Consider the following 11,597-nt stretch of genomic DNA (forward strand, 5'->3'; position numbering starts at 1 on the left):
TCTGCTACCAGTCCGGCCGGTTGGTGCTCCCTGCTCCTGTGAGCCCGATTGTCACAGGAGGACAAAATTTCCCCTCCCATTTGGGCTTATCCTTACATTCCCAAAGATTTCTTCACTCCTCGCTTGTTATCAGACCTGTTCTGCATCCCTTTGTGTCTTGTCGGTAGTTCAGTGGGAATGGGCTGCACCCCGCAGGGATAGCGTTTCAAAAACAGAGTTTGAAGCATGACCTGTGATCCTTGGTCCTTTTGAAACCAGAGTAGTTGGTTGTACATGTTCTTTATTGAGACTTCAAGCTCCTAAGTCACTCGAGATCATTCTTTAGTTCTAAAAGCTTTTGTAGCATAATGTTTCTGTAGAGAATAAGCCGATATATTTACAGCTGTTTCTCTTCAGATCAGAGGTCCTTTGCCTCTGATGCCTTTGTGTGCGTCCTCAGGCTGAAGCACACATGCAGAGAGCTGTAACTCTGGAAATGGAACGAACTAAAACTTTTCCGGTACTTAGAGGAAACCAGGAGACATTTTTTGAGATGCCAAACTCGTTGTTACAGATCTCTGGCTCCTCAGGAAATTCGCAGATGTAACTTTGCTGTGTGCTACAACCACCCACTATTTTGCAGTGTCAGCTGGGCTGGAGCTCAGATCCACCCACTGCCGCCGCACCGGGCCCATTACACGGGAGCTGAAGGCAAAATGCAAATGGGATCGGTTGAACGCGGTTGCCTTATGGCATTTAGTGGGCTGGTGAAAACAGAACCCAGGGCGTCTCACTCCTGGTCCGACATCTGAACCACAAGATCCTCCTCATTATTTCTTGATCAAAACCTCCTCTTTCCCCTGGGTGAGGCATTAAGATGGAACCAACTCTGGCCAGTTTGCTGCAGGGTACCACCGAGCTGTGGGCAAGGAGATGGGATAAGTGATGCCATCAGTCAGAGGAGCTGGTATCCCCTAGTCCTGAGCTGGTGTGGACTATTGGTGCCAAACAGAGGTAGTTAAGCATAGCTCCATTTTTCTTCACTCCTGAGCGCCTGTCCAGCCCATGTTCCCTACGACTTCAGTCCCCCCAGGCTCTTTGAGCAGTGGGGAGGAACAGGAATTCACTCAGTTTGCTGCACTTGTTCCAGGGCAGGATTTACTTCTCATTTTCCTAGACCATAAACAAGATCAGTGCCTCTGGAGAGCAAGGGTGTTGGCTTTCTGCATCAGCCTGTCTTTAGGGCCTATTTATAAATGAGGAGAGTGAGAAAATATCTTTAAAAACATGCAGGCTTTAAAAATAAAACTGTGACCTAGTCAAGGAGTAAACATTAGGGGAAAATAAAAACCTATTTTAAGAGATGGAAGGAGAGAAGCAGCAGCAAAAACAATCAAAATAAATCGTATTACTGTAAACAAGAGGGTGTAGATCAGCAGCTCCCATCACTGTCAGTTCAGGGATGCTGAGGACCTGGCTCAGCAGTGAAAAGGGCGAGGAGTGAAAAAAACATTGAGCAAGAGCTAAAGCAAAGATGCGAAATGCCTCTATTGGCACGTGTGCTAGATTATCCATAAATTGTCAACAAGGTCAGGCTTCTGGCCAGAGAAAAGAAGCCGATGGCATAGTGTTTAAAGCAAGTGTCTGTCACTCTGTGCACCTCCTCTGAGCAGGGGGGGAACCCTTATTGCTTCAGGTACCCATTCACTGGGGTGGCTCAGGGGGTCTTACAGTCACCGTGTTGAGAATAAAACAGCTTAAAAAGGGATCAGAAGCTTTTACCACGACGGCCCTTTGGAAATTGGCCCCCGTGAGGAATAGGTAGGGGTTGCTTGTCTGTTTTGTCGCTTACGCACGCTTCTTCTTCCCCCGTAGGTTGCCCGGTCACTATGAACAATGGCCCAGCTATACTACAAAAAGGTGAACTACTCCCCGTACAGAGATCGGATCCCGTTACAGATCGTGCGAGCAGAGGCAGAGCTCTCGGCGGAAGAGAAGGCCTACCTCAGCGCTGTGGAGAAGGGGGACTATGCCAGCGTGAAGCATGCCTTGCAAGAGGCGGAGATCTACTACAACATCAACATTAACTGTATGGATCCTCTTGGTCGCAGTGCCCTTTTAATAGCCATAGAGAATGAGAATCTGGAGATCATGGAGCTGCTGTTGAGCCACAGCGTCTACGTGGGGGACGCTCTGCTGTATGCCATACGGAAAGAGGTGGTGGGAGCTGTGGAGCTGCTGCTGAATTACAGGAAGCCGAGTGGTGAAAAACAGGTTAGTCGAGTGTTCCAGGTCAGTTTTACGCTATTATCCTGCGTTAGGAGAGTGGTATTCCATGGAGAGGTGCGTGCACGAGTCGTAAAACAAAGTCTTTAACGCAGGTCCATCGCTTTGCGTGCCCAGGGTAGAGGCGGACAGTCCTGTTCGGGTGATAACTTCCCAGCCTGACTTAAACACTCAGCATTTTCAATTTCACTCAGTGTTCTTTTCAGTCTTAAGTGTTTGTGAACGTACTGATTTATAGGTTGATTTATAGACGGGCACTTTATACAGGAATTTGGGGCTGTCTGAAATTATATTACAATCCATAAATATGAACTATTGCCACACTGTTGTACTGATATTAAGTGGAGTTGCTTTCCATAAGTAAATCCTGAAAACACACAAGCTTATACATAACTGAAGGCAAGCAAGCAAGTCTGCTTGGTTTCAGTACTTGCCAGGGGACAGACATATCGTCGTGGTCTCCATCTCCAGAGAGCTCTACATCAGAACTGCTGCGGCAGGACCTAAGGGTGCAGCATGAGCCAAGCTGCTGTGTATCTGAGCAAAGAACCCCGTGGCTCAGGAAGGGTCCTTAGCTACAAAGCTGTCAGGAAGTTACGTGAGGATCTTGGTGAAAAAGCACGAGCCTGAATTCTGTCACTTCAGCTGTCACATGTCACACTGTCCCTAACTTTTCTCTTTTGGTTTGCCGATATCACTGCCAATAACCACAGTAGCTTGTAGACGTTACTGACCATTGACAGTTTTTGCATGTTGACTTAGGATGCTTAGAAAGGACCATTCAAAACCTAGAAAATCCTCACTGATTATTTTATGTAGCCAAAGCAAACACCAGGATCAATCCTGACAACACTCAAGAGTGCTCAGCTTAGAAGGGGGAGCATTCTGCATGCTGTAGCAACCTGATTCTAACGAGTGGTTTAAGCACTCATTAGAGGTGAAGAATCTCTTCTATAAGACCTAAAAATTGAAATGTTAGTACGATGATTTAGTCTGACAAAATGTAAGTAGCAAAATACAGATCATTCATGGAGAGTGAGCCTTTTTTTTCTTGGTCTTCTAGAAGGTTTGACTGTCCTACAGGCCAACAGGACAGAAAGTAGAATAGCAAAGGATTTTTTTTTTTCAGAAGTGTGAGGAACTGCCAGTAATTCCTGCAGGTTAGTGATGAATTTCTCCTGAAAAACCGTGGAAAGCAAGTGATGGGATTCATGTGGATTTCTGTAAGATCTCTTGAATACCGGACATTATGTCCATACAAACTCACAGCCTTGCTGGCGTAACTGGGTAGAGACAGAGGTCCCTGCAATACTGCGTCCTTACTGCAGCTGAAATTCAGCTCCAGCGTTGCTAGTTCAGAGATATATTTCACAGAAGGTCTGGTTTAATTTTCTTTATCGCTATGCCAGTGTGCAGCTACCCTTCTGTAGCTGGGTTTGTATCTGCTGCAAACTTTACAGCGTGAAGGAGAACATGTGTGTGGGAGAAGAGATGCTGTGCCAGCTTCAGCTTTATTTACAAGGTTTGTTACAAGACCAGATTTCATCAGAATGTTTTAGACTAGTCCTGGCTTGGTGCAAGATCCTAAACTAGGATTAGTTTCCCTGGCTGCGGTTCAGGCTCCTCTGTAGGCTGCAGGAAGTGTTTGCTGGTGGAGGGCAGCAGGACTGGACTTCCACTGATTGTTCTTGCAGTGATGGTAATTAACATTTAACTCATGGATAGCGGTATAACGTTAAATGGGACGCAGTGCTCGGCTGAGCAAAGCTGGGACAAAGCTGGTTAGCCTGTCGAATCACAAAGCTAACAGAGGAGGGGGTTCTGACGACAAATTCCTGATACTAATTCCACAGCAGGATCAAGACCTGTTCAGAAATTATCTTTGCTGGACCCTTTCTCAGAAAGTCCTTTGGGAATGCCAAGCCTAATTGCCTTCACAAAAAGCATGTGCTAAATCAGATAAGCACAGCTTGGTCCTCATCAGCTAGTTATACATTCTAAAACATGGAAAACCTGCTTTTGTGGTTGAGTAGTAACAGAATTTCACACTTCGTGGAACGGTTTCTGTCTGGCTGAGAGATCTGTAAGATAGTGTCACCGCACTTCTGAGACAGGCAGTTCAGCATGTTCTACTCGTTACACCTACACCAGGTTCGGTGTGCCCCAACAAAGCGGGGTGAAGGCAGCTCCTCGATCCCCCCTAACAGCCTCTTTCTAACCAGGGGCTGTTTGTCTTCGCTGTGCTCTGGACAAAGCTGCAGAAGCAGCGTCTTCTGTTTGCTCTCCTTTAAATATTCCATCCATCACCTTTGTCCACCTGAGAACCTCTTAGTTACCGTTTTCCTGCTGTCTGCCTCTGGGAGGTTGTTATTTGACTCTGTACCAAAGTCTTGTTTCTTGTTTCTCTAACTGCCAGGCATCCAGAGCTGTTCCTATTTGCGTCTGTTCACGTCAGCTCAGCTAATTGTTGTCTTTGCATCTCAAAAGCAGCTGAGCAGCATCATTCAGCATAATCCATTTTATGGGCACGTATCTTCGCTCGTTCCCACAACCTTATTGTTGTACCACAATTTTTTTTTTTTACCAAAAATGTTACAGGTTGCATTATTCCAGCCTCTTGTGGGGTGACAGTGACCATCTCTAGCAAAAGATACACCCGAAACAAGGTGGAAAACCGTGGCCCCTTACAGACTTGACCTGCAGAGCACTTTTGCTCCCCAGCCACAGAGCGTCTGAAAGGTGATGTGTCCTGGGAGCTCCAAACCTGCCTCTCGAGAGCTGCCTGAGGGGAAGAGCTCTGCTTTTCTGTATGGTGACCTTTCCAGGGAGCAGAAGTAAAAATAATTCCAATATAAGAAGTGACCTTTGTTGTGTAAGAGAATCGGGGTCTCATTCATGATGTCAGGGGCGGGGAGAACTGGATGAAGAGATTGGGCGGCAGAGATGCTTGTGTCCTGTTATTAAGCGGCAGGCAGTCATTATTCCGCAAGCCTTTGCTGTTTAAGCACCATTTACTGAAAATACCATGACAATGGCAGGGGTAAGTCATAGGCAGTAACTATAACAACCCACTTCTCCCAGACTGCAGCCGTGCGTGTTAGCGGTGTCTCGGGAGAGGAAGAAATTACTCTGTTTACCTGTGGAGCATATGAGAGCCAGGAGCATGAACCACCTCTCTCTAAAGGCTGCTGCAAAGCACATGATAGATGAGCGTGCTGAACAGCGATGTGCTCGAGTAAATGTGTTGCCTTTTAGGTTTCCTGCCAAACAAGGTTCATGGGCTGTTTTAGGAACTTCACGTTTCTCCTCAAATCTCTTCTGCCCCATCCTGAGAACTTCCAGCCATGGTTTTGGGTGCTGCTCTGTGAGTCTCTTGATAAAGGTGGGGAGACTTCAACAGTTACAACTCTATGACAGCTGTTTTGAAAGATTCCGTCAACTGTGTGCGATTTGGGGGTCAGTGAGAGAGTCATCATGGTGCAAGCACTACCATGGGAGGACCACAGAGGTGTGCTGGCAAGCTTTGCTCCCAGCAAAGGGTAACACCCAGGCTTTAAAGGTCCTGTCCTCTTCTTCAGGTCAGAGCCAACCTCTCCTCAAATATGCCACACCATGCTCTGAGGTGCACTCTCACTTCTTCTTCCTCTGTCAGTGTGCAGGTGTGGTCCAGAGTGCGAAGGAAGATGCCTGCGTGCACAGCACGTGGTGCTGCAGGCTACGACAGCCCTGCCCACCCACCCACCCACCCCAGCAAGGTGGGAGCTTCGCTGACCTCAGCGGGACGTGGTCTGGACCTGGCACAGCACTAATTGCTGAATTCTCAGGAAAATAAAGGAAAATTCAATTATCTGCTCAAAACAGATTCTGTGACAAAAGCGTTTTTCTAGTTCTGTGATTTTCACAAGTTCACTTGTTATTTCCCAATATTACACAATTTACTCCAATTAATCATTGGAACTTCTTATTTTAAACATACTTCACTTTGGTCGGTTGCTTTGTCTTGCTGATTGGTTCCTGAAATCGCAGGATACTTTGTTTTTCCCAAACAGATGACAGACATTTGGAAAGCCAGCAGCCTGTTCATGAATATCAAAAGGAATAAACCAAACTATTATTCACGAAACCTGGAGGGTATGCAGGCGTTGCTCTTCCTGCGGAGATTTGGCCCAGGCTGGTTGAGTCAGCTGGCTCATCTCTAGGGGCAGGAACCTTAAACTGCAAAGCTGTCCGTGCTTCGCACAGCAAAACAAGACTTTTTGCACTATTCAAAAGCAGGGACCTGGCTGGGGTCCTGTGGGCGTGGAATTAAGAGGGAATTTGAAATTCCTTCATTTTCTTGATTCACAACTACCACAGGAGCAAGGGAATGTGTGTGTGAAACCTGTTGAACAAATTTCTCCTTTCCAGTAAAATCTTCCATCTCCCAACCCATTCAATCTTCTGAGTTTTTGCATTTTTTTCCCTAAAAATCATATCAGGGTTTTGGTTTGTTTGGTTTTTTTTTTACTATACAAACATTTATGTGGTGGGTTAGGTTTTCAGCCAGGCTGCAGTCTGCACCTAAACTGCACCAGCAAAGAGCAGGAAATATATGTCTGAAAATCCACGTTTTTATACACATGTAGTTATAGTTGTATCTCCAGACATTTTGAAGCTGACTGAAATCAGCACGGATTTTCCCTTTGACTCAGATGAGGTCTTCAGAGGCATCTTCTTAATAGCATCTCGTGTGAATTCTGTGAAGAGGTGCCGGTTCCCCACTGAAGGCGCAGCACAGCTCGCAGGGTAGTGCTCTCCGTTTGCACATCGGTTTTTCCCTCGCTGCAGCGCACCAGACGTGGTCTGTGCTGACTGCTGAGCCCTCCTTCTGTTCTTAAGAAGCTGCAGTCAGTCACCTGAGTCACTACGCATTCGTGGTGTGGCCACAAGCACCTTTACGGGTAGCTGTTTTCTTCACAACAATCAGAGCTGACATCAAATGTTTACATAAGGGTGATGCTGGCATCTCTCTGGTATCTGCCAAAATTAGCAATTTGCTCATGGCAGATGGCCCCAAATTAATCTGGTTCACAGATGGGACTACAAATGCAATTCCTCAATAATGAGAATAAAACCAAAAGGGATCTCAGTATTTATGACTCTGATTCAGTTCATTTCAACGATCCAAAGGCCTTCTGACTCAGTGAGATCTCAGCAGATTCTTATGTCTTCCAAAAGAAGGAGCTTTGCAGAAACAGACCCTGGAAGAATATGGTTGTGAAGAGGAAACTACAGAGAATAAAAGCCAAGTTTTCAGTCCTGGTTGCTAATCCTCAGGTACCTGCTGGTGGATGGTTGCTGCACTTGATGCTAGTAGACAACTTAAAATTTTACCTCAAAAATCCTCTTTCAGATGAGCCGATGAGTGAAAATCTGCCTTAATCTTTTTGTAAATACCAGAGATCAACAGCCTAGAGACAATCTTCTGTGACCCAGAAATTATATGTTGCATTAAACCATTTTATCCTTGCCCAAATCCAGTCACTTTCTTGATACGATGTAGTTTGGCTTAATCTTCCCACTCGAGGAGGTTCTTTGTCCTGTGTGCCGAGTCCTGTGCAAAGTTTAGCTCTTGCCACCAATGGCCCTTCATTTCTGCAGATTTGCTGATACTTGTTAGATGTCCGAGCTCCCTGCCAGCGCTGTCAGCCCTGTGCTTCACTGGCAGGACTTCAGAAGTCAAAGGCAGCAGATCAGTTGCCAGATTATCTTGAGATATAAAAGCTAGATTCTGCAGGCAATTAGAAAGAGAAGAGTTTTAGAAGCAGCTCGTGTTGCCCATGTGGATCTGGCTCACCTGCAGGCAAAGCGCACAGAGGACCAAAGGATCTGGGGTTTGTAGCAGAGAGAAACGTTATCCTGTCTCCTTCAGCAGGTTTATGCTTCTTCTAGAGGTGAAAGACTCATGGAGTTCCCTGCTAAAACTGCTAAGCCTTGCAGCACTAGCTCCTAACCTGTAAGCTGAGGGTGGATGTGGGGAGATCACTCACACAGAGGCCGAAAAAAAATGCCTTGCTTACGTGGCGTCAGTAGATGCTCTGTCTTTTTCTGGAACATCACAGACAGGGCTGGAGCTTGTTTGGCCAGGTACAACAAAGCGATCAAAGCAAGCCCAATGCGCAGGTGGATCTGTGGGGCCCTTCTGCAGCGTTAACCGTTGCATCCCAGCGATATTTATGTTCTTCCCCAGGTTTAAAACATTGGGCTAGCTCAGGGTGGTGTTGCTGAAACCTCAGCATCTGAATCAAGGAAGTCTGTAGGCGCGATGTGTTCTCGTTCTGTTGACCACAGTAACAGAGAGGTATCAGGCTGGTGGAGGGACTCGCCTCAGATCCTGTGCCCTTCACTATGACTCCACCCAGCCATTTTCATCTTAATAGGAGAGGTCCGGAGGGGAGGGGAAGGCTGAACCTCTTAGATACACTCTGAGCAACAGCAGGTTCTGAAGAGTAGGAGCAGTTGAGAAAAACTGGCCACAAGTTCTCAGTACGAAAATATTTGAAAGGCACAGTAAGGAAGAGAGATTGCATCTGAAACCAGGAAGCTAGCTGTTACTGCTCAAAGCCTAACGGCTCTGCTAGCATCCAGGCTTTTCATTATTTTTATTGATGCAGCAATAATACACAGCTATAGTTAACGTGCCTTTGACACTGGCGGCTGCCTTCAAAATGAATTCTATCTAATTAAACTAAACAAGAGAAATCAAAGACCACTTCAGTTAATTATTACATTTAACTGGGAATTTCTCTCCTCCCTCCCCACTGCCTTCCTCCCCAAATAATCTTAAATCTGCAAGGTGTGAGGGGAAACGAAGGACTTGGGTTGCATAGACCTGACGAGTAGCATCAAGGTTGTGCTCGCAAGCTGCAAAGCTCCGGCAGTGGCAAATAAGTCACTGGCTCCTTCTCCTGGGCCAGCATAAATCTGTTATTTGTTCCGAGGAGAGCAAGTGGGGTCAGGCCAAGAACTGCATCACAGCATGCACAATCATGTCATGCTTGTAATTTAACATATAGACAGGTGGAGAAGTCAGGAATGCGCTGCCGTGCGAGCTGCTTCCCAGGGAATTGTCTTTATTAATTTGTGGGAGTGATCTTCGCGCTCGCCTGCGTTCAGCACGCTGTGCAGGGTGTTTTCAGGCAGGAGTGCGAGTGCATGGGATTCAACTTTTGGTTTGTCTATAGATCTACTGATCAAGGCATTACATTTAAAAAAAAAACCCCACCGTATTTCATTACCTACCCACCATCTGTGAATGGGACTAGTTTGCCGTCCACCCTTCTTCGTGTGGGGAAATTGAACGTAACAAATTACAGGCTCCTCTGAAACAAAGTCCTGGGATCTACAAAGCCCTGCAGGATGTTCAGTAGGAGTTCCCTGGCCCTTACCTGTCTGTTGGGTAGAGCTGCACTTGGGTTGGTGAAGTAGAAGGGCACCTTTATGGCTTGTTTAACCTTGTGACGGGGAGTCTTTTGGTGGCAACAAGGTGGTGGGGTGGGTCAAAAAGGCATTGACTGGAAACAATATTCTCCCAGCTCATCCCTGCATTGTCACAGCAAGGGAACGCTGCAACTGAAGGTCTGCGCTCTGGCGTTGCCTTGGGAGAACACCTTGGAAAAGCGCTCGAGCCTGCAAGAGGCTCAGGATCACGCGCGTGGTTGGTGCTTAATTCAAGGCAGTGCAAGAGGGCTTGTGTGCTCCACTTAAGTGCTCTTCAGGCAGACAGATGATGAGTTGGAGGCAGCCTCTGAAGCATGAGGAGCATATCATTAGCTAGATGTTTTGAACTCTTAGCATTAGAAGGAACAAAGGAAGTTGCTGCCTAAGTGGTAATAAGGGAAGATCACAACCACACAGATTTTTTTCTCCCGTCACCTGCCTAGGTTTGCCATCGCAAACCCTGGGGTCTTTTTGGAAGCCGCAGCATCCTCTCGGTTAGTATAACGCCAAAAGCACAGCGTAATAGTCACGATGGGGAGAAACGCAGCCTCCTGGTCTGTGAGCATCAAGATTGTTTTGTGCTACGCCTGACAGCGCTGAGCTGGCTCCAGATGCAGTCACTCGCTCCTCTCCGATGCTGCCTTACGATCGAATCCGATTATTTTCTTTTTTGAAGGAATGTGATTGAATAGGAACACAACCCCACCTCTCCCTATCACAAAGCCCTCCCTTTTCAAGCCCTGTTAGCAACATATTACCTCATCTAAACTTAATGAAACATCTCTCCTCTGCACACAGTAATAAATTACAGGAAATAGAGACATTATGTACAAAGACGACATAAAAGGCTATAGCTATCCTGATTGTTAGCCTATATTAGCACATCTTGTCCTTGTTACCACTAACAAAAATACAGAGACCAGATAAAACGAATTAAAAAGCTGGGCAACTCTTCCCTCCCGGAATAAATCCTGGAAAATATTAGAAAAAGAGCAGCCATAATAAACCAAAGATTACCTCAAAGGCAGAGCCTGCGGATCTCCAGCGCTGTCTTCGGCTCAGCATTCTTGCTGTCAGGAGAAAGTGTATCCATAAAACGAAGAAATATCCAAGGTGCAGCAATGTTCCAAGGCCTTTAGCGTCATTAGGAGATTTACAGGATTAAGCTCTAACAAAATTCATTTCCAAACCTAAAAGCAACGTTAAACATTGTTAGGGTTTAATCTTTGTTTTTTCCCCCCAAACACTGCCTCTACCACAGAGAAACTCTTAAAATGGTAATGAAGAAAGGTGAAAAAATGGATAAACAGCATTTTATGTTTCCAAATGGGGAAAAAACGCAGCTTCAGGCATACATGAACAGTCTGTCTACCCAAACTTCAGGAGACAATTCCATTTACTCTCCTGCAGCAATACCAGACCTCCTGGGCTCAGAAGGTATCGCAGGGGCTCAGGAAACAGATCCAGCAAGCAGCCGGGAAACCTCTGCATCGTGGCAGGGCTCTGGGAGATCCGTGACATGCTGTGAGCCAGGTTCTGATGTCACTTATGCCACTTCAGCAACTTCGTTACTGTCTGGGTTTGTCATAGTCCTGAACTTTCATCTCTTGTTTGTTTTAACTGTCAAGTGTCATTATTCAGCTGGCCCCAGGCTGCGTAAGCATAGGACAAAACCTGGAGAGATGGCCGTGTGATAGAGCTCGTGTGACATCACATCTGAGCTGTGACTACAAGGAACTGCACAACCGTCCTTACGCAGATGAGGAGTCATAACCAGGAGAGGGTGCAATTGCTCATGGCACAACACTGGTCTTCTCTAAACAACGGTGGGCTCTGGCTAGCTCGTATTCCTG

The 11,597-nt window shown here is 46.4% G+C and overlaps 1 protein-coding gene across 1 annotated transcript in view; it reads left to right on the forward strand.

Annotated features, from left to right (window-relative positions):
- The first annotated feature begins 1,875 nt into the window (after positions 1-1,875).
- The window catches only part of TRPC5 (transient receptor potential cation channel, subfamily C, member 5), a 58,804-nt gene continuing 49,082 nt past the window's right edge, over positions 1,876-11,597 (forward strand). The window contains exon 1 of the mRNA XM_010138805.1: positions 1,876-2,253. Within this exon, the coding sequence (XP_010137107.1) occupies positions 1,876-2,253 (378 nt within the window). The remainder of the gene's footprint in view (positions 2,254-11,597) is intronic.

This window comes from Buceros rhinoceros, unplaced genomic scaffold, assembly GCF_000710305.1.
Source record: "Buceros rhinoceros silvestris isolate BGI_N320 unplaced genomic scaffold, ASM71030v1 scaffold5326, whole genome shotgun sequence".
NCBI lineage: Eukaryota > Metazoa > Chordata > Aves > Bucerotiformes > Bucerotidae > Buceros > Buceros rhinoceros.